The 23,057-nt window shown below is 43.2% G+C and overlaps 2 protein-coding genes across 7 annotated transcripts in view; one reads left to right on the forward strand and one right to left on the reverse strand.

Moving 5' to 3' along the window:
• LOC308476921 (uncharacterized protein) overlaps positions 1 to 23,057 on the reverse strand; it is a 212,206-nt gene that overhangs the window by 152,928 nt on the left and 36,221 nt on the right. For 2 of the 4 annotated variants that reach the window (XR_013986176.1, XR_013986177.1), the window contains exon 2: positions 6,187 to 6,293. The gene's annotated coding sequence lies outside the window, so the exon portion shown is untranslated. Of the gene's footprint in view, positions 1 to 2,149; positions 2,672 to 6,186; positions 6,294 to 23,057 lie in introns of those variants that run through there. The other 2 variants (XR_013986178.1, XM_081005115.1) reach the window with 2 other exon arrangements.
• The window catches only part of RASGEF1A (RasGEF domain family member 1A), a 220,756-nt gene that overhangs the window by 120,535 nt on the left and 77,164 nt on the right, over positions 1 to 23,057 (forward strand). The window contains exon 1 of one of the 3 annotated variants that reach the window (XM_081005021.1): positions 6,205 to 6,313. The exons of 1 other annotated variant lie outside the window; for it this stretch is intronic. In XM_081005021.1, coding sequence (XP_080861147.1) covers positions 6,272 to 6,313 — 42 coding nt within the window. In that variant the 5' untranslated portion in view covers positions 6,205 to 6,271. Of the gene's footprint in view, positions 1 to 6,204; positions 6,314 to 12,215; positions 12,353 to 23,057 lie in introns of those variants that run through there. One more of the 3 variants, XM_081005024.1, reaches the window with a different exon arrangement.

A 23,057-nucleotide genomic window follows, 5' to 3' on the forward strand; every position in this document is an offset into this window, starting at 1 on the left:
AAGGAACCCACATAGCACAGAAACTGTGAGTGTGTGGAAATGATGCTCTTTACACACACAAACACATTGGTATCTCTGTTAGGGTGCCACACAGAGAGACATGCACACACAAAGTAGGGTGTCAGGATGCACCCTATCGACCAAACTAAAGAGCACATTTTGTCCTGACATAAATTGTGCCCTTTTCCTCCATGAGTGAATGGTAGATGTTTACATATATGGGAGAAAAGAAGGACTTTACTCTGAAACACAATTGACTTGGGGGCTCGCCCTACCTCTGTTGACCCTCAGAGTCTTGGGGGAAATCTGATTTGCCCTGTTCATATCTACTTTGCAACAACCACAGTGAATTCATTTTATCAGTCAGAACCTGTTCTTTTTAAAATCGATAGAATATCCAATACAGACTATAATAATGTGACCATTAATGGAAGATATTGAGAATTCAGACCACTTCTACATGCATTCCCTAACCCTTTTGACCTGCAAAGCCCCTTTCTGGGACCCAGCTCATGGGCAATAATACTAGGCTAAGAAGAAGAAATGGGTTTATTTATTTTTGTTGTGTGATTTCCTGAAAACATATGAGCACGTTCTTTTGTGTGCAGTGAAGAAAAAGCAGGGGCTTTGGGACTGTAGATGATTTGTGGATCAATCCTTCTTCTGTGTTGCTTTGATTCTGTTCCATGTCCCTGGAAAGTTGTGTCTACAGCTATAGTTTGGTGTTTTGGAGTCTGTTATCTATGCTCAATTCAGACATACACCATTAGTGCACTGAAACGGAACCACTGGCTTTAGCTAAAATCTAAAAATATGCATCTGAAGGCAAGCCTTAGTTAAGAAAACCCCCAGCTGCTCTCCTATGCTACCCATAGGTGTCACTAATCTTCATTGTTGAAAACAACAGCAAAGGAGCAGGCAATTCCAGACCAATGGCTTGCCTGTTTGCTTTCCCCAGTTTCCTTTGGCATCGTAGCCATAGGTCATCAGTTCAACAGCAATGTTAAGCTGCATCTGCCTTGTTAAAACAGAGGATCAGCAAGGTTCCCACAATAGCTCATGTCTCTGTGTTAACCGCTGGCAAATAAGCTTCCCTTCCAAACAGCTTTGATTAATTAGGAGCAGGCTTTGCAAAGGCTCTTATTAGAAAGTTTCCTTTCAGCGCTGTGAAAAACTAAGAGGCACTCGAAGTGACTTGATAAACTTAGCACTGAGCTGTACAGAAGAATCTGCATTATAAAGAGGGCAATGGGACATACTTGCGAAGGATTGGTGAGAGGTCAGACAGACGATGCAGAGTGCAAGAGGGAATAATAGTTGTTCAACAACTCCTCATAAAATTGTCCTAGTAAATTAACTGTTCACGTGAGTAAAAGGCTAAAAGCCCATTTTCACACATGCAAAGCAGTCACTAATTCCCCCCCTTGTGACCATTCCAAAGTTTGCAATTAAGAAATGCCAATGTAAACGGAGCTGTACCCCCACAAGACATCATTATTGGTCACTGTGGCCTGTAACTACATATATTTTATTTGTTTTTATTACATCTATATGCCACTTTTCCTCCAAGGAGCTCAAGGTGGTGTATATGGTTCTCTCACTATTCATTTTATTCTCACTGGGTAGGTTAGGCTGAGAGGCAGGAACTGGTCCAAGGTTGCTCAGTGATTTTCATGGCTGAGTGGGGATTTGAACCCTGGTCTCTCAGGTCCTAGCCCAAGACTTTAGATACTACACCACACTGGCTTTCACAACCCAGTTCAGGTTAACTTTATCTATTTGATACCTTGCTCCAGAGACATTAACATGGAGAGAGAGAAAAGCAACTACAGTGGTACCTCGGGTTAAGAACTTAATTCGTTCTGGAGGTTCATTCTTAACCTCAAACTGTTCTTAACCTGAAGTACCACTTTAGCTAATGGGGCCTCCCGCTGCCCCTGCGCGATTTCTGTTCTTATCCTGAAGCAAAGTTCTTAACCCGAGGTACTATTTCTGGGTTAGCGGAGTCTGTAACCTGAAGCGTCTGTAACCTGAAGCATCTGTAACCCGAGGTACCACTGTAGTTAATATTTGTGGGACTAGATACAACATTCCTGGCTGCATTACCTAAAATAACCTCAAAAGGAAGATGAGGAGTAGTTTTCCATACCCCTTCTGAGCTTCCCTTCCCATGAGCTCATCTGCATGTAAAAGGTCTCAGGTGTAATCTTCAGTATCTTCAGGTAAGGCTGAGAAAGATTTCTGCCAATTACAGCAGACCTTACTGAGAGCCAAATTCACCAAACAGAATTATGCTAGATATCTGCCATCCCAGATGTAGTAATGGTTTCTTAAATCTACTGACTATGGCAGTTGGTCAAGTGTCAGGATGTCCTGTCACCTGTGTGATCCACTTTCACCTCCTTCTCGGGCTCCTTGCCCCCCCCCCTTCATTCTTTCCTTTTCCATTTGAGAATCTTCTGCTTCCTCCTAGCAGCACAAATGCTCCATTCGTCCACTGGAAAAGCAAGTCCTCTGGAAGCAGAGGAAGCTTGTCAGTCACTGAAAAGCAAGTCATTGGCGGGGAGGGGGTGGAAACAGAGAAGCGAAATGTGGAAAGTCTTATTTAGAAGAATCCGTAACTTCGACAAACAAGCTCTCTGCAGCATTGCAGCAAATGTCACATGAGAAAGCCGGCATGAACACAGAGGGGAAGTTCTAAAGAGCACTTCACATTGTTACTGTTGCTAGGGAAACCACTCCCTTGGTATCCAAGTGTTCACTAGATCTGACTCACTTCTCTCTATCTGAGCACAAGTCTCAGGGAGTGGGGTTGAGCATACAACAACAACAACAAAAGAAATTGCCTGATATTGCGAATAAAATATTCGACACATATTTGACTGTCAAACCATATATTCTTGGGCCTTCCCTTGTACATCTAGGTGTCAGAGTTTGAAGTGTCAGAGTGAGTATCACAGTCATCATGGGAATGCCGCTGAAACAGCCTCCCCCATAGTGGCATATCCTTCACAAATATAAAAAGCTATTGAGCATTGTATAGGGATTGGACATCACAAATCGACTCCACATTTCTGGCTGCTGGCAAGTGCTTCTAAATGTTACAGACCAGGCAGGGATCGCTTGATATGGGAAGCTATTTTCAGCACCATTCCCATGGCAACTCTGAAGTGTACACCAGCATATTGCAAATATGAAGACAGATTTATATTTTAAAAAAAATACAAAAAAACACAACCATGTGAGTTGAAATTGCTAGGCAATACTGAGTGAAAACTGGAGTGCGTAGCTACTGACATGTAAAAAAAAGAGAGATACAGAGAGGAACGAAGCAAACATGGAAGAGTGTGAACTTACTCTTCACATAGTTCAGACATTAAAGTTATTATATGGCAGGGCACAGGAACAAGCTAGGGATTGTACCCTCTCCCCCCACCACAAGCATAACCTTTAATGCTAGCACATAAATACTTTGATTAGTAGCTTCTGCTCCCAACATCACATCAACCCCTTTTCACAATAGATGGGCTTTCTTGTGTAGGCACTTGCGCATGCAAGGATCATGTGCGACATGGGACAGTGTGCAGATCTTCACTCCTGTGTGCTGTTGCATGTGGAATCTTTGAGTTGATTGCATGTCCTGAGAAGTTCAGCTCTTTATCTTAAAGCAGGCATAGGCAAACTCGGCCCTCCAGATGTTTTGGGACTACAACTCCCATCATCCCTAGCTAACAAGACCAGTGGTCAGGGATGATAGGAATTGTAGTCTCAAAACATCTGGAGGGCCGAGTTTGCCTATGCCTGTCTTAAAGCTCTGCCACATGTAGCTCCTCAGTATCAGAGAACGGTTTTGGGATATGTGTTTATATATTTTAAAAACCATTAACTATCTACTCCCAACAGTACACGAGGCATATATAAGGCTGTATTGTGCATCATTAATTTTATGTTTGGACCAAGGCAGAGGCAACGCTACTGTAATTACCTCTTTCAAGCTAATAATGCCTGTCAATGCACATCCCTACAAAAACCCAGAAATGTATTGTGAAATCTTTTGATAGGAAAATACATCTAAAGAGTCATTGTAAGGTTGCAGTTCATGCCTCCTGTGGTCATCACAGATTGCCATTAACACCACATTGTGGCAGAGGTTATTATCATATGCTCATAAATATCTACTTTTTGGAGGAATGTGCTTTAAAAGTTACACACTAGGCTCATGATCTGGGAAGTGGGCCCTAGGGGTGGGGTCACAAGCCCTGGGACTCTTCAAGTACCTGAACCTATAAAACTGCCTTACTTTAGGCTCATCAACTGCAGTTAAGGATGGGTGAGCAACCTGGTGCTCACCCAGGGAAATCAACCAGGCCCTTTGAGGACTCCTGTTCGCAAAACCTTCAAGAGGTTTACAAGTGACCAAAAAGAACATTCAGAGGGTCCAGTGGAAGCCTAAAAAGCATAGAGGAAAATTAGTGTGAATCAAACACAATTCTCAGTGGTAAAGTGTCATTTGTAGTTCAATCCCATGATAAGCGATAGCAAAGATGCTCAGTGTACCAAGGCGCCCTTGTTCCCTGAAGGAAGGGAACAGGGTGGCAGCTAGTGGAGAACTGGGTGTGCGAGCAAAATGGACACAGTGGTGTGTTGTGGCTGCTGCTGGAAGGCGCACAGTAACTGGATATCTCCCCTCTGTCTCCCAAGATCCAGAGTGTGAATTGCTCACAGCACCCGGAAGAAGGGTAAATAGATAAATCCAAAAAATTACTAGAGCAGCTACATACCCAGTTTCCAGGAAAGAAAATGAAACTTAAGTTTGGAGGGCTTTTTTATCTGTAAGCTGCATTTAGTCCCTATCAGGGAGCAAAGGATAGTGTGGGTGTTCAAAAGATCTGAAACCACAGACTAACTTGGAATCACAAAGTGAATGAAAGGTGTCAAAACCACCAGCAATTTATGTTCCTACTATAACTTCCCACTTATTCAAAATAAGCACCATTTCATTTTATTAGCTGCTATTTGTTCTGCTTCATAAAACACAAGGTTTCCCCCTCCCTGCTGAAAACCACAGTGGCCTGTTTTTGTCATTGTACTATTGGGAAAAAGTTCTCTTAAAGGGAGAAAATGGCTGCCTTTGAGTTTCCAGAGTTAGTCTTGTTGACGTGTTTGTGTTTTCTTAGTCTTGTTGATATATTTGCTTCGAAGAACGGCGTGCATTCTTGCAATATCACCATCCTTGCTACATTTTAGCACTCCTGCACCTAGTCTGCTACTCACCCATCTCAAGTAAAGGAGTAATAGAACCAAACAACATCAGATAATACTTAGAGTAAATCACAGTTTAAGATGGCCAACCCGTTATACAATGAGACCTAAAGCAAAATACAAAAACATTGAGGGGCTAACTGAAATAGCCACCTGAGATTATTGTAGGGATGGCAGTGCCAAAATAACCCAATAGAAATACAGTGGTACCTTGGGTTACATATGCTTCAGGTTACATATGCTTCAGGTTACAGACTCCGCTAACCCATAAATAGTACCTCGGGTTAAGAACTTTGCTTCAGGATAAGAACAGAAATCATGCTCTGGCGGCGTGGTGGTAGCGGGAGACCCCATTAGCTAAAGTGGTGCTTCAGGTTAAGAACAGTTTCAGGTTAAGAACGGACCTCTGGAACGAATTAAGTACTTAACCCGAGGTACCACTGTAGTCACTGGGGTTTTCTGTGGAAATTTGCTGCTTGGGGATAAAGAAGAAGAAGATAGAATTCTAGCTATAAACTTCCCACATCAATAGTCACCACCCCTAAGGATGCCAGTTGACCTGTTTGCAACTCATGAGCACCCTATGTAACTGATTTTTTTAAAAAAAATAAAAATAAAACAAAACTATCCAAGAGCTCTCTTACTTGGTTTGGGTTTGTGACATTCCATAATTTAAATATATAAATTTATTAAATCACCATGATCATCATCATCCACCGAGAGTTCTCAAAACTCATCCACCATGACAACAGTGTTTGAACAATGTAACATCTAACTTCAGCAACACAATAAAATGGCAGTTTCCAAAAACTGACTGGAAAATACTACAAGCATCTCTCTTCAAACAAAACTAGACAGAAGACAGTATTTATCTAGGTTTGGAGAAACATGTCGGAAGAACCCAAACACTAATTTGGTACTCACCTTATTTTAAAGGAGAAGGTGGCAAGATCAATGACAAAAACTGCAGAGGGAAATAGCTCCAAGTCCACCTCCTAGAAAGGTCTGGATGGCAGAACCACCGTGCAATGCTGCTGTAAAGAAATGTAAAGTAAGTTCTGTTTTCTGTTATCCATCTTATATTTATAGGTTTTGTTTTCAAGCATTTGGTTTTATTTCAAAATGGGTGCATGGCCGGCAACTGTGACTGATGCTAAAAGCAAAAACCACTCAGATTTGAAACTTCCCAACGTTCAAAGTTTTGCTCATCAACTGTGAATGCTTCGCGAATGTTTGAAGGGCCAGCTTTCCATTCAGTAAACACATAGGTAGCACTGACATTTGATAGTGTTGTGCATGTCATGATCCAGTCCCAGATATGTTGCACAGGGATTCAGAGGAACAAAAATCACAGATGTGGGACATTCACAGTCTACCTTAGGAGTACCACCAACTCCAAAGTGACCCAGTGTCCAATCCAACAGTAGGCCACACAAAGAAGAGGACTAAGGCTGATTCGCCTCTCAAAACCAGGGGTACAGTCTCAAGGAGGGGAATTAGAATCCACAGCTGCACCACTTCACTTCCATAAGTGGTAATCTTACATTTCCTTATGCAAGAAACAAAAAAGTAGCATTTGTTCTTAGAAAGGCCATTCTGGGTATTATTATTTTTAATTCCTTCCCCTAATACATTAAAACTATTATAGCCTCGAAGTGACAAAGAAATATTTAATTTGCTGTACAACTAATTTAAAGTCATCCCCACCAATTAAAATAACCCCTATTGAATAGTTGTCTGAAGTCTGAGTTGTGTCATCAAGCAATTACCGGTAAACTGATTAAAACTTGTAGTCCTCATTAGAAGCATTAAATATGTTTTCTGGAGGTGTCAATGCGGGACATATTGGTGGGGAGATGTAAACGTCTGTTAAAAAAAAAAGTCCAGTGATATTTAAAAGGTGGAAAAAACAGCAAAGGTTCTTGTGGAACCTTATAGACTAAGAGTGCACTTTATCGATTCATGGAGAGTTTCTAGACCTAGATCTGCTTTTCTGTAATAATGCCAGGGAATGAGCCCAAGAAACATTTGTTCAACCTCTTCTTCAAGGCAGCCTTTTAGACTCTTGAAAACTGCTATTATGGCTCCCCTTAAATTTCCTCTCTCTATATTAAACACACCCAGACACACCAAGCAATTTTTCTCATGAGTTCCAACCCTTTAATCATTGCTGTTGCATTGGTCAAATTTCTCTTCGATTTCTTGCTTTTCTTAAAACATAAATGGTCATGCAGCTTTATTTGCTCTAGCTTTGAAGCTTGTTTTTGTCTTTGTTTTTTAGACTGTTCCATGTGCACTTTTCTTTCCTGCTTCTCCTGCTTCCTTTGTTCTCTCTTTAGCCCCTCTTACTTTTTATTATTATTACTGAGATATTTAATTGCCTATATTTGATTTGCCCCATCTAGTAAACTTTAGTAACATTTCAGCACATCACAGATAAAAATAGGGACCTTTTGGTTTATTGTACTGTCCTTATTCTCTGATCCTAGTAATAGGATATTTCTAGATAATACCGAAGCATTCCTGCATCATCACCATCATCATCATCATCACCATAATTTATTTATATGCCACACATCTGTCTGGGTTGCCCCAGCCACTCTGCGAAACTTCCAACAAACTAAAACACAGTTAAGACATCAAACATTAAAAACTTCCTGAAACAAGGCTGCCTTCAGATGTCTTCTAAATATCAGATAATTGTTTATCTGTTTAACATCTGATGGGAGGGCGTTCCACAGGGCAGGCGCCACTACCGAGAAGGCCCTCTGCCTGGTTCCCTGTTACCTCACTTCACACAATGAGGGAACCACCAGAAGGCACTCGGAGCAGGATTTCAGTATCTGGACTGAATGATCAGGCTTGTGGCTGGAGAGCAAAGCATTACCTTCTCCCCACACCTTTTTATCAATGTGTTTAGTGTCACATCCTGCTAAGGCTATATTCCTGCACACTTACATAGAAATATGGAGGACAGCAAGACAGTAATCCAGGTGTACATACCAGGAAATAAAAATGTAAGTGGAGTAAGATGCGGGTCATTCAATTTTATTGAACATGCATAAAAGAGATCTTTCCTGTATCAGGAAAAGGATATGATATTCATAAGGCTAGTCCTGTATCTGCTAAATCTTTATTGATAAACTAATCCTACCATATCGTGTGGGCTGTGTTCTGGGAAGCTCTTGCTCAAAGTTTGATGTTAGTCTTTTCATAGATCCTAAGATATCTGAAATTTATCTTTATTGAGATAAAACCAGGTATATATTGATATAAATACAATAGGATGCTTAATGTGTAGGGGATGAACTGTAAAAGTGGGTGGGTATTAGTACATTTACTGCTAAAAGCACCGTATTAGTCCCTGGTTTAAACAACAGTCAACAAAAACTAATAATAAAAAGGAGAAGATGGAGATCACATCTGTTCTGATCTTGAGAAACGGTATATATTCTGAACTAGCCACAATCCATATCTATCCTGTATCCACTGTGTAATGTCTTATGAAGCACTGGATTTTGATGCATTTGCCCCTTACTAGCTTTAATCTGAATTGAGAAAAAGAGTTGTATTTCAAGCCAATTAGGTGTGCACAGCCTAGATCTGGTCATTCTAGTGGTGTCATACATCCTGCAGAGACTGTTGTTTTTACTGCCTGATTGTCTTTTGTGTCTGGAGAAGGCTCTAAGGTTTGGAAACAGAGAGAGAGAGAGAGAGAGAGAGCTGTTGTACGTTCCAACTAAGATGTTCCGGTTTCAAGTCCTAGAGTCCCCAACACGCCTACTTAGCCACAAAGGGAAAGGATTAGCACGCAAGTTTTGTTTCGCTTTGCAAGTCCAGAGCTCCTCCGGTTAACCACAAGTTGCAGCATGTGATCCCACGTAGTGGAAACCTGTGGGTGTCATGGTTTCCTCCCATGCATTGCCCATGCTGCAATACATTCTCAGCAGTATAAATAAACAAAACCATAACGATGGGACCTAAATGGTACTGTGGCCTAATAACAGCTAAAAGGAACAGACATGAAATTAAAAACACAAATGTCTCCTTTGAATTTATTAAGACACTTTCTGTGAGGTAAATACACATACTTATAAGTCCCAATTTAATTTGTACTTATATCCCTTTGAGGTAAGTTTAAACACAGAGAACATATTCGTGACTACAAATTTAAACTATTTTCCAACGTGGTTGGTGCCCAACCAAGATAACCTGGGAAATGTGGTACTATAAAGGGGCATAAAAGAAAAGGATTTCACCCCCAGTGCCAAAACTAGCATTGCTAGTTGCTGGGGGCAAACCGTGCCAGTTAAACCCATTTTAAAGCGGTATCAAAGTGGTTTAAATTTATGGTGCAGAAGACCCTAAACAGAAAAAAATGGTGCTGCTATTGTAATGCTATCCTTTCAATTATGTACTTGATTAGTACATGATTGTAAACATTTTGGTGTGGGGCTTACCAATAACTGGAGACAAAATGTGTATACAAATCCAAAGCACAAACCTGATTTTTAAAAAATGGGAAGGCGTTTCAGATCTGTTTTTCATTTGGCTCCACAGGCCTGTTTTCAATTGGGCTCTGTTTATCAGCTGCTAGAGGCCAGACAAGAAGTTGGAGATCCATAATCTGATAGAGCAATTGTTTTTTCCTTGGGTTTTCTGTATGTTTGTTTACTTTAAAAACAGACACCAAGTATCCCAAATTTGATTCTAGCAATGGCACTGTGGAAGGGTGTTTAACTCATTCCATCTTGAGTCATTTCCTCAATGAAGAAAGCACTCCAACGTACCCCTCAAATCTGATGTTAGCCAATGAGGGGAGTATATGCACTTTTAAGATATGCTGTGTAGTAGATTCTACTATACAGAATCAAAAAGAAACATAAGCAAACATAGAAACGTAAGCAAACCTGAAAATTACACACAACTTTTATTATCGAACAGAATGAGAAAAAACAACCCAAATCGCAAATATGTGTAGAGCAAAGTTGGTTGCCAAAGCAAATATTTTAGTCAGTAAAGATAGCTGTGGGAATAGACAACCACTGGTATAAAAATAGAAAAATATACACTGATTAGCAGGGGATTAGAGAATTTGCATTGAGACTGAGCAAAGAAGCCAAGCTCTCAGTTTAACCTGTTGTCCTTTGCCTGTGACAAGGATATGCGTTTTAACTCTGTCACGCCTTTTAGGTGCACTGAATACAAAGCCACTCATGAGTTTCAAGTTATCTAGTCTTCACCAATATGTTTACACTCTTTCCTTTTTTTAATGATAACAAAGGAAGTGACTTTACCCCCCAAATTAAGGCAAGCAGCAAGTCCCCAGAGGTTGGGCAGGATTAACATGAAGCATACAAAAACTTTGCTCTAGGGGAATCTTTGTGGAGAAAACCCCACCAATTAAAAAATGACATTTAGAAGAAGCATTTGAAAACTTCAAATGTTTTTGGATAATATGTCTTGTTATAATTTTGAATAAAAAAAAATTAAAAAAGGCAATTGCCCCAGCGGCCATCTGAAGGCCCCTCTCATTTTTTACTAGTAAAGGTGTGGTGTGGTGGCACCCAAACAAGGCGCACAAAACCACTCTTATTCATCTGGTTGTAGATCAGGATTTCTATCATGACACCTAGGAGCTAAGGCAGTTTTGGCTCCCTGAATATTTTTTGAGGGTGCCGGGCCGCCCTCAATATTCAGAGGATGTCACATGATGTCACACGAGGGGCCCCAATCCTCTGAAGAAGCTGGTGCCTCTGTATGCATAGGTGGGAAAACTGTTTTTGCAATCCCAGTTGTACAACAATACATACACTCAGCTCCTATGGGCCTATGTACATAAGAGTAGCCTGTTATAATGAAAAAGTAAATAATAGATATATTAAATTGGGGGGAGGGGGATAAGCTGAACAAAAAGGGATGGCCAATGGAAACCAGAAAAGGGCAGAGAGGGAAGTCAAGGGATTCTGAGACTCCTAAATGAAAAGGTGATTGATATGTTTAAATGGAAATATGCTATGTAAAATTTAATTTAAAAAGAAATATTTAAAAAGTAGCCTGTTGGTTCAGGCAAGTGTGCCATCTAGCCATGACTCCAGTTCTCAGAAAGATTCTGGCTCCCACCCAACACACACAGACAAAGGCTCTTACTCAGAAGTAAGGAAGAAAATTTTATGCAGGCAAGGAGTGATACAGGCTCAACAGCAGAGACGTTGCTCAGGAGACACAATTCAGGAGTTCAAGGACTGGACAGAAGGGACAAAGATGTCCCAACAAAGTGACAAAGTGTCCCAACAAGTTCCCCCACCCTTCCCACTAAGCTTTTAAAAACAATGCATGGCGTCTTTCCACCTAGTGGGAATATCGGTGTGGCAAGTGCACACTCTGTCAGTGCTAATGGGTCTGCTCTGAATTGCAGAGGTGGTGGCCTGGTTCTAGATGACAAGACTGTACCCTCCTGCTCAGACTCCTATTCGATCACTGCCACCTCCTCTTCAACCTCCCCTCCCTCCAAGCCCTCCCCAGCCTCCACTGAAGACTGCCGCTCAGCAGGAAGGACAGAGGGGAGAGCTGACATCCCTTCTCCCCCTTACAAACGGATTTCAGTCAAGATTCACCCAATTCAGTCCTCCATTTCCTCCTCCTCCATCAGAGCCTGCCAACCCAATCCGAATCCTGACAGTGCTGCAGTGCTCATAATTCACAAAACGTGGTACAATATAATGTAGAAATCAAATACAATTTCTACACACTGGCTCTCAAGAAGGAATTTTTGTGGAAAGTGTTACGTCAGGATAGGAAAAAAAACAACACATTGATTTTGAGAAGAAAATCACTAATCATTTTGTGCAGTAAGGATTTGTGACGTCAGTGAAGCTGCTGGCAATGCTGACATCACAAAGGCTGAGCAACTGTGATGGCACAGTCGGGATAGCTCAGGGAACAGAATAGGCAGTAGGATGGCAGGACCCTGAGGAAAGAGTGGAGTGGAAGGAAATCTGATAAGGAAAGGGAGAAAAGGAGGCGAGACTGAAGGAAGAATGGGACCTGGAAAAAGAAACAGTGGAATGTGGCTAAGAGAAGCTGGCAGGTAGGAGAGGCTATGCGGAGGAGTTTGATTGTGGTGGTTGTGATTGATAAAGTACAGGGGCCACCTGAAATGTCTGCTGTGGCTTAAAGCACTTTTCTTGAGTATTCACATTTCACATACTTCAGCTGTCAGTGTGACAACCCTCTATTACTATCTTCATATTGCAGAGGAAGAGGTGGCCTACAGCCACCTAGTGAGTTCTTAGCCAAGGTGGTAATTTGAAGCGGGGACTTCCCAAAACAGGCTTTGAGCAGCTGCATTACACCGGAACGCCTCAAGCTGCAGTTGGGAAGCACGTTGCTTAGAGATATTTACTGCAAAATCTATATGGTTGTCCCCCCCCCCCCAATTGAAACTTGCCGTGTCTATTTCTCCATGGAACCCATGCAGCCCTTTGAAAGAAACGCACCGGCTTGGAAATTTGCCCGCAAGAGGGTGGTGCTGCCAACTGATTGTAACATTGGAAGCTGCCTGCCTTATATGGAGTCAGATCATTGGCCTGTCCAGTTCAAGACTGTCTGCACGAGGTATGGGGAGCCTGCAGCCTTCCGGAGCCAGGGCTTTTTCGGCTGTGGCTCCAATCTGGTGGAACGCTCTGTCACAAGAGACTAGGGCCCTGCGGGACTTGACATCTTTCTGCAGGGCCTGCAAAACAGAGCTGTTCCACCAGGCCTTTGGCCAGGGCACAGCCTGACTCCCTCCCTCAGCAATCTTCACAGAACTTTAGCCTAATGGTTGCCATCAATTTGAGTTGAATTAATTTTATAATGAAATGATTTTAGAATATTGTACTATTTTATTGTTGTTAGCTGCCCTGAGCCCGGCTTCAGCTGAGGAGGGCAGGATATAAATAAAATTTTATTATTATTATTATTATTATTATTATTATTATTATTAAATCAACAACAGTGACCATCCCCTGGCTGATAACCATGCTGAATTTGCAAATCAATAGCAAATTCTGACTGCCTGGGCTACCAGCATCCTCATTATACTGTGTTTGCGCACAGAATATGCCCAGACCCACTTGCTGTCCAGTGGAAATTCCGTGTCAGGTAATCAGCAGACAAACTGATGTGGAAAGGGTTTTCCAAGGTAGGAAGCTATAGAACAAGGGCACGTTTGACTGTTCATTTAACACGGTGGTTTTCACAGTTTAGAGAACTGAAATTCCTTCTACTTGTTTCCCCCGTCGAGCCAAAGTTCATTTCCCTCCCCCGTTTATCCCAGGCCCTACTTGGTAATGAGATGCAGCGAGTGGGCACAAGCTGTAACACAGAAGGAAGCGCTGGCAAAGCCTTCAAGAGTGTCACCCTCCCCCTCCAGCTCCCACCTCACCCACCCACACATCACAGCCACTCATCTGACATCACGAGAAGCTGGTGTTGGTTTTGTTCCTCTGTGTAATTTCCCCTTTCTTTTTCACTTGGTGGAGCACGGCAAAAAAAGAAAAAAGGAAAGAAATTGCTAAGCAGTTAGTATCTGCGCAGAGCAAACTGCAATGCATTTGCTATGCTCCGCGGCGCTGTCTGTGACGAGATAGCGTTCTAAGTGGCAACGTGGGAACCACAAGGCTCCAGTCCCCAGGTTTCTCTGCTTCCCACATCAAAGGCTAAAGAAACATGAAATGAAACAGCAATTCCATGTGTTCCTTCGTAGTTGCACAAAGCTAAACATGGTGTGATGCAGGTCCCCCTTCCTGCCTCTAACTCTCGGAAGGATGAGAAGTATGCAGCTAATGGTAGCAGGAGAAGAAGCAAAGGGTTGTTTATTTTGCCCCAATACTTAATTTCTAACAAGAAAGGTACTGGAGCTCATCTGCCCTGGAAGAACCTGCCTTTAAGTCCTAAGTGAGTAGGGACAGATGACAGTAAGTCAGTGGGGAAATGTATTCACTGTGCATTCAGAAATACCTACTTCACATTTTTCTCTAGACTTAGCCCTAGTTGTTGGCACCCTTGCGTCTTGTGATACGATGGAAGAGTGCAGCTTGCGAGGTGAATTCAAACTGTTGGGGAGTTACAGTGCCTGCTGTGGCTGTAGTGATTGATACAGGAGAAACATGTTTTGTTGAAGCTGGGGCAGATGAAGGTATTTGGTTGTGCTGCTGCAGATGCACCATGGCATTTCTTCCCTCTGCATTTCTACCAGCGGTCGTTCCTCCTCTGCTCACTGCTATGGATGCACTACCTGTCTATCTGTCTGCAGGCACTGCGGTCATCTGCAAGGGATTCCCATATAACAGAGTTGATGTTGCTAGCTTTTATGTCACATTTGCAGACATCTTTCTACTGCAGAGTTGGTCTGTCGATGGGCCTGGTACCTGAAGCCAGCTCCGCATAGAGATCCTTAGGAATCCTGCCATCTTCCATTCTGTGAACATGACTAAGCCAGCCATAGACGTTTTGCTGAAACAGGAATGTGAACGTGCTGGAAACGTTGAGAGAGCACACCTTTGTTTGAGACTCTGTCCTGCCATGTGATGCCCAAAATCTTCTTGATGCAGCACATGTGACCAAAATAACCCCCAATTCTTGGACTGGATCAATCCTGTGGGGTTCAACTGGCTGCGTCCACACAGGATCCAATTTGATCCTACACTGTGTTGGTCGCAACTCTCCTTTTGTGCAGCCTTTTAGCTGAGTGGGAGGCTCTGATCCTGCACAATGCTGTGCACACACATTCACAGAACATTTGCAACGGCTTTTGAAAATTCTTAGCCCCATCCCTGAATTGTTTGGGGGATGAATCTGGGATGGGTGGGACAACACAGGGCAAATTGCCCTGATCTGGGAGCCATAGAGTGGTCTTCTTCTTCTTTGGTGATCATTCGTAGCTGAGTAAGATTGTCTTCCAAAAACATGGTTTTAACAGTGAGTCCATAAGTGACTGTGGAGGCCAATTCTGGACCCACACATCCTTCCACCGTGGGGACATAGGTTTCCAGGCGGGAGTTGATAATGGTGAGGGTTTGTCAAGCATGCCTTCCTCTTAGCACGTTTCTCCCTTTCGTCTTGAGTTCGAGCATCTTCAAAGCCCGTTAGAGTGGTACCACAGCGTGAATCAGGGGTCTATGCACATCCCTTCTTCACAATATAATCATCCAATGAAGAATGTCCAGTGAGGGCTCATGTTTGTGTATGACCCATCACAGAAATAATATCAGAGAGAGGGAACTTTCAAATCACTGTGCAAAGCAGGTTTTTCGGTAGAGGCAAATCAAGCATTCAGATGCAATACTCAAATGCAGATGCATTACTGTATATGATATACGTATACATATATAATAACTAGTGCAAAGACTTTACATCTTCCAGATGTAAATTTCCAGTATTTCTTATACATGCAGGTCCCACTTTATGCAGGTCCTCACTATGTGAAAATTCGTCCCTAAACCTCGCTATATACAGTAGGTATACATGGTTGGAAATGCATTAGAAAATTCCTCATAGGAATCAATAGAAATCATCAACTCATGAAACAAACACTTGCCTGATAAAAGATTACCAGGAAATGCACTGTGTTCATAAAGCGGGATGGGACCTGTGTGTATTTGTAAAACTATATACATTTCTTGTGCCCCTCCCCCCAAATGGCTTGATTAACAATTTGGTAAGAAACATAGTTCAAATAGCTTTGTATTCATGTAAGTATCCCTTGAAAAGAGATTTTATGAAATGATTTTTAAAAGTTTAATAAGTCTGTTTCATCTTGCACTGATTAAACCGTCTTCTGAATCAGAAATATACCGTACTTTATGTGAAAGCAAGTTTTGTGACTATCACGGGGACTGACTTTCTTGTTTAGGCACAAGGTATAAATATCTTCGTGGCTGCCATCTATCCATCCATTCATCCAGCAGACAATAGCAGGCTACAGGAAGCTTATAGGAATCTAAATCTTTAAGAGCCTTATCCAGGCCAGCGCTTGTATGTATCACTTGGACACAGAACTGGGAGACAGGACTGTCTTTCCCCGGAGATGCAAGGGGTGCGGGGCACCCGGGCGCCAAATTCTGGGGAGTGCCAGGCACCCGCCGCTGAAGCCACCTAAGCTCTTAACTATCTACCTGTTATGAAATAATAAATAATTTTGATCAAGCTAGAAAAACAAAATACATATATACCTAGGTATTACCAAAATGTATACCTACTGTTTCACTAAAGGACTTTCGACTTTGTGAGCTTATTTACCAAAGACGCGCGGCGCCAGCAGCGGCACTTGTCATTCACAACGGCGGTGCTTGTCAGACTCAATGACTGCGCTTGTCATTCTCAACGGCGCCGTGCACGCGAAATTAACTCTTACATCAAAGTATTATGTTACGTATTGTATTGAGCTGCTGTGTGGCAGCTGGGTCAGCGGCACCTTTGCATACTTATAAGTATACTTATAAGTGTGGTGGTGTTAATTTGGGGGCTAAACTAAATTTGGGGGCGCTGGGCGGATCTTTGTACCCAGAGGCGCATATGCTAAAGGCAGCACTGCTGGGAGACACAGTCCAAGGACTTGTATATCATAGAATGATGGAGTTGTCAGGGGTCCCGAGGGTCATCTAGTCCAACCCCCTGCAATGTACGGATCTCCAGTAAAACATCCATGGCGATGGCCATCCAAGCTCTGCTTCAAAACCTCCAAGGAAAAGACTTCCAGTCACAGCTGAGGCTTGTTATCTCAGGCTTGTAAGATCTGGCTCACTTGCGGGGAACGAAAATGGCCTCCAAGCAGGAAAATGGGAAGCATTACAGACACGAAGTTCACCAGCTACAAGTGACTGGCATAGAAATGTGCCAGCTTATGGGTTCATAAAATAAAATAAAATGCTTTATCTTGCAAAAAGTTGATTCCCCTGGCCCAAATAAGAAATGTACTTATCTATCTATCTTATTTATAGTTCCCCCTTCATTGAAAGATCCCAGGGTAGAAATACACAGCAGGGATAAAACACTATATAATAAAACCCAATTTTACAATATTCCGACTTCAGCGAAACAGGCAATGGCAGCAGACTACGGAAACAGTCAATAAATCAGCAAGCCTGAGTGAATCGAAACCCAAAAGGCATTGATACAAACTTAGCATTTATATAGTGCATTTTCCCAACATCTCCCCCCCCCCCCTTAATTAAAAGCAAGCACAGGGAACCTCCAGCCCTCTTGCCAAATGCAGCCTCAAGCTGGCCCATGGGACTTTCCTGGGGCCACACTCTCTCAACCTTCACCAGCCCAGCTCCCTCCTCTAGATATTTTGTCTGGCTTGAATGTCTCTGTGCTAATGCCTCTTGCTTGCCTTTGTAGAGGATGGAGAGATGTGGGGGAGGGTGCAGAAACCTTATGACTTTTATGTGGCTGCATTGTCTCCTTCTGGTACACCCCCATGGTCCATCTGTCTCCCCCCGCCCCAACCAAGGTAGAAGGGAAAAATTTAAGTCAGGGAAACAGAGAGAAGCAGGACAGGTTTAGCCTTTCGTGTCATGACTCCAATCTCAACCAGGAGCCCTGTTGGCTGCTTTTAACCAATACAAAGATGTCGAGAGATCCAATTGCAAATCTCTCCCATGCCGCCTTGCCTTGTCCTCAGAATGATTCTGTAGACTGATCAGCATTCTGAGAGAGAATGGCCTGCCCAAGGCCACTAAGCAAATTCACGTCAAAGGCAAGACTTGAGTGATCACAGTTCTGCCACGACGTTATACCAGCTCTCAGTAAGCAACGCAGAAGCATAGAGTGATGTCACATTTTTGCTTTTACTTGAATTTTGCACAACTACGGCTACAGCCTGCAAACCCCAAAGAACTCTTTGGGAATTACTTCTGACTAGATATGAGTTGGCCAGTCAACCAACTGAGAAGGATAAATGGAGCACAAGTTATTTTGGAAAGCAGAGGTCCTGCTTGTGGTGTTGTGCCCTGGTCTTTCCCCACTGCCCCCTTTCTTTCCAGCGGCTGAGAGATTAAGAAGGTGAGAAAGGGAAAAGGCCAAGTCCCACGCATTTAGGGGAGGCAGAAGGGAGAGTCTCTAGAGCATTTTTGAAAGCATCAGTGGTGATTTGCAAGCCTGGTTTGGTTTTGGTTTGGTTTGGTTTGGCTCCCAGCTGTGGGTTAAACCACAGAGCCTAAGGCTTGCCGATCAGAAGGTCAGCGGTTCGAATCCCCGCGACGGGGTAAGCTCCCATTGTTCGGTCCCAGCTCCTGCCCACCTAGCAGTTCGAAAGCACGTCAACGTGCAACTAGATAAATAGGTACCGCTCCAGCGGGAAGGTAAACGGCATTTCCATGTGCTGCTCTGGTTCGCCAGAAGTGGCTTAGCCATGCTGGCCACATGACCCGGAAGCTGTATGCAGACAAATGCCGGCTCCCTCAGACTATAGAGCAAGAGGAGTGCACAACCCCAGAGTCTTCTGCGACTGGACCTAACAGTCAGGGGTACCTCTACCTTTACATTTCCAATCACAATTCAAACTGTTGGTGCTGACCTTTAAAGTCCTAAATGACCTTGGACTAGTATATCTGATGGAGCATCTCCACCCACATCATTCAGCCCAGACACTGAGGTCCAGCTCCGAGCGCCCACTGGCAGGCTACCATTGATGGTGTTTCCTGGAGCTTGCAGAGCATGAATTAGACTTGGGAAGACCTTGGACACTGTTTGTACCAGCTAGTAAAGAAAGATGAGAGGGGGGAGACCTGCAAATCCATCTACACATCTCTATCTGGCAGCCTGACTGGCATTGAGGCCTCTGAATTTCCTCAGGAATGGAAAAGGAGAGAGAAACATCAGCTGTGGCTTATTGCCATCCCCCTCTTCCTTTTGTGTGTGTGTTTCTTTCCCCTCTGTTTGTGCTGTGGGTGGTGGGTGTTTTTTTTCGTGGATGCTTGTGGCAACAATTCATACCACTCAGGCTGAGAGGCTGGATGGTGGGGCAAAAGGTGTTAAGTTACTCAGAAGACACAGAGAGTCTGTAGGCACAGAGTAGGTCATCTTCGTGTGAAAGGCAGAGGAGGAGGGAATGGGCTGCCCTAAGTAAAAAAACCAGGGTGGGAACCAATGCACTGGAACCATTGGTTTTTATCATCTGTTTAAATCTCTTTGGATGTCTCGTGTTTGCTTTTACCTAGGCATTTTGTTAAATTGGAATTTTAAATTCTTGTTATTGTGGTTTTGCGACAGAACTGTTAAATTTGTGTTTATTGAACTTCTTTATGTGAGTTTATAATTTTTGTGTGTTGTTTTTCTCCGTTTATTTTATCACTTTGTTCCCCACTCCGGGATTGAAAATATTCAAGGAAGAATGGGCTATAAATACTGCAAGTAAATAAATAGGTAAAATACCCCCACACCCTTTCCTGTGCATGTGGAAGGACTATGGATGAGGTAGAATCATAGAATTTTGAGTTGAAAGGGACCATGAGGGTCATCTAGTCTAACCCCCTGCAATGCAAGAATCTTTTGCTCACTGTGGAGCTCGAACCCACGACCCTGAGATTAAGAGCCTCAGGCTCTACCGATTGAGCATCTCTGCCGCTTCATCCAGCCCTACTGCTCCACAGCCAGGGACTAGGATTGCTCCCTTAGCTTTATAATTTGAGAATAACAAAATGTTTATCATCGTGGTGTGTGAGGGTGTCTTGGCTACTACAAGGACTCCAAAAGAGGCAGGTACAGGGCATCCCTGAATCTCAGGAGGCAATTTGCAGCCCGCCCCCCCTTTCGGGCCACAAGAAAGGCAAGTTTAACCACTACTTCAACATCCTCAAGGGCAACTCTTTCCTTCCAGAAGCTTCAGTGGCAATTATACACTTCCTTTGCACTCTGGGTCACTCTTGCGATCCAAGCCTGCTCCTATCTACTTAACTCCATCTTGAGTTTTGCTTCTTGTTCACATAAGGTGGGGAGGGAAAAAAGGAGAAGAGTATGGGTGTTCCTTCTCCAAGTGTGGCAAATAAGCTTTTATTTCTAGTTAAAGGAATATAAAGTGAATCATCATAAGATGCAGAAACCAAATTGTCTGTGTGCAGATAATGGTTTCAAGTGGTACAGCCCAATCATGTATTATTGCATATTTGTTAGGTTCTGCACTCAGGGCTGGCCCTACCATTAGGCAGAGTGGAGAATATGCCTCCTGCAGCTGATCTGGGGTGCCATGAGAGGGAAGCAAATAGTGGGAGTAGGAGTACAGTGGTACCTCGGGTTAAGAACTTAATTTGTTGTGTAGGTCCATTCTTAACCTGAAACTGTTCTTAACCTGGTGGAACGCTCTGTCACAAGAGACTAGGGCCCTGCGGGACTTGACATTTTTCTGCAGGGCCTGCAAGACAGAGCTGTTCCACCAGGCCTTTGGTCAGGGCACAGTCTGACTCCCTCCTTTGGCAATCTTCACAGAACTCTAGCCCAAGCCCAATGGTTGCCATCAATTTGATTTGAATTAATTTTATAATGAAATGATTTTAGAATGTTGTATTATTTTATTGTTGTTAGCCGCCCTGAGCCCGGCTTCGACTGGGGAGGGCGGGATATAAATAATATATATATATATATATATATATATATATATAATTATTATTATTACTATTATTAGCTAATGGGTCCTCCCGCTGCTGCTGTGCCACCAGCACACAATTTCTGTTCTCATCCTGAAGCAAAGTTCCCGAGGTACTATTTCTGGGTTAGCAGAGTCTGTAACCTGAAGCATCTGTAACCTGAAGCATCTGTAACCTGAAGCATCTGTAACCCGAGGTACCACTGTAGTCGCATTTGCAGGGAGTGAGAGGGGTACTTGTGTCCTGGATGCTAAAATAATTAGTCTTTGGTACTTTGCACCTTGGCTTGCGGGAAGATGGAGAGCGGGGTAATAACCATTTGTTGCTTCACCTCAGGCAGCAAGATGTAGAAACTGATTGAAAGGATGGGCTCCCAATTCTTTATAAAGCATTAACAATTATACACATACATGCGCGCACATGTCTTGAAAGGCACATTTGAGGTATGCTGTCTCATTTGTGAATGTTATCCTTGAAAAGGCTTCTCTTTCATCTGTTGTTCCCATGACAGCGGGCTCCTTTTTTTTAGACACAATTAGCATCTCTGTTCTGCATTGTGCTTGCTGATTAATGCCCCAACCCTTCACCTTTGACCTGCGGAATAACAAACCATAAGGCAAACGCTCACAGCAATCACACTTCAAATTGGCCTTTCCTGTGCAGGCATATTAAGAGAAATTGGAGGTTGTGTGGGATGGGAGGAAGGGAGGGATGATAGATGCTTCCCTTCTAACCCTGCCAGCTCAGATATGACCAAAAAGGACATGCTATGGATTCTTTCAGATGTCTCACCTGAGCAGTTCACTGACAAGGAGTGAAAGATGACAGATTGCCATGTGTGAATGAAGGATGTCCCCGCAGAACACCAGATAACAAAGTCCAGGAGCAATACACACACACATCTTCCCTTCTAGCTCAGTCAGTAGAGCATGAGACTCTTAATCTTGGGGTTGTAGGTTCGAGCCCCGCCTTGGACGAAAGATTATTGCATTGTTTGGGGTTGGACTAGTGGTCCCTTCCAACTCTGCAATTCTACGATTTTATGATTCTCCCTTTCCCAGAGTTGTTGAAGATTAGAGCTCAAAGGACCAGGTATTATTAAGGAAAGTGGATCTCATCACTTTGATTCAAGGTGCTGATGGGAGCATTGCGGCAGTTATCATGGGCTGCCAAGACCCATGGGAAATATAGGAGACAAAAAGGGGGGGAGACTTGAGGGGGAGGTGTAGCCAACTGGATTAGATTCATATGGCATCAAAACAGACTCCAGCATTTGGTGGGGTAGACCCATGAAACCTAGTGACCAACCCTCACCACATCAGGGTGCACCGTGCTATTAATTAAAATGGTTGCCTTTGGAGGCTGAAAGGCAAGATATCATAAAATTAAATCATAGAACTGTAGAGTTGGAAGGGACCTCGAGGGTCATCAAGTCCGTATTTTTATTCTTTATAATAATATCACTGAGACTTCTTACTTCTGCTGGTTAGGGGAACAGGCTGTATTTCTCAGATGCAGCACAATTTTGAACCCCTGCTCACCTGCGAAACAGAAAAAAACCTCTCCGAAGTATTCATCCATACTTCCGCTTGTTCCATGCCTAGAAAACGTAAGTCTGAATGGTATTTTGTTTGTCCCGTGCTTTCTGGGCATGGGTTCAAATGGTTTTCTGTTTGCCCCACTACTTTCCCAGGGAAAAACCACCCTTTAGTGTAAATATTAGTCCGCAAAAAATCCCATTGACATTTGCTCCAATTCAGTAGTAAAAATGGGGTTTTCCCAGGGGAACGAGTGGAAAACTGGATGAGCCCTTATAAACATGTAGGATCACATATGCTAAACAGAGATGCAAATAAAGATGACTGCACTCCTGCAACCCACAGACTTGGCCCAAAAAACCAAACTTTTCCTCCTGCTCGTGGAAAATGAAATCAGAAATGCGGGTCTGAAATACATTTCCCCACTGCATCCACCTGCTGCACAGACCTGTTCAAGCACGCAACTTGGCTTTGAAACAGTACAGGGAGATTCTGTTTTGAATTCAGCGCAAACTCACTCATCCTCAGGGGCTTTTGATATGCCTCTTAGAGTTGCTCTTCACAGTGGGCCTAGCTGAGAAAGCTAAGGAGAAATAAAGCAGAAGCTTGAAAGTCAAGTTTCCTCAAG

Source organism: Podarcis pityusensis (assembly GCF_964106645.2).
Source record: "Podarcis pityusensis genome assembly, chromosome: 5".
In the NCBI taxonomy this organism is placed as follows: domain Eukaryota; kingdom Metazoa; phylum Chordata; class Lepidosauria; order Squamata; family Lacertidae; genus Podarcis; species Podarcis pityusensis.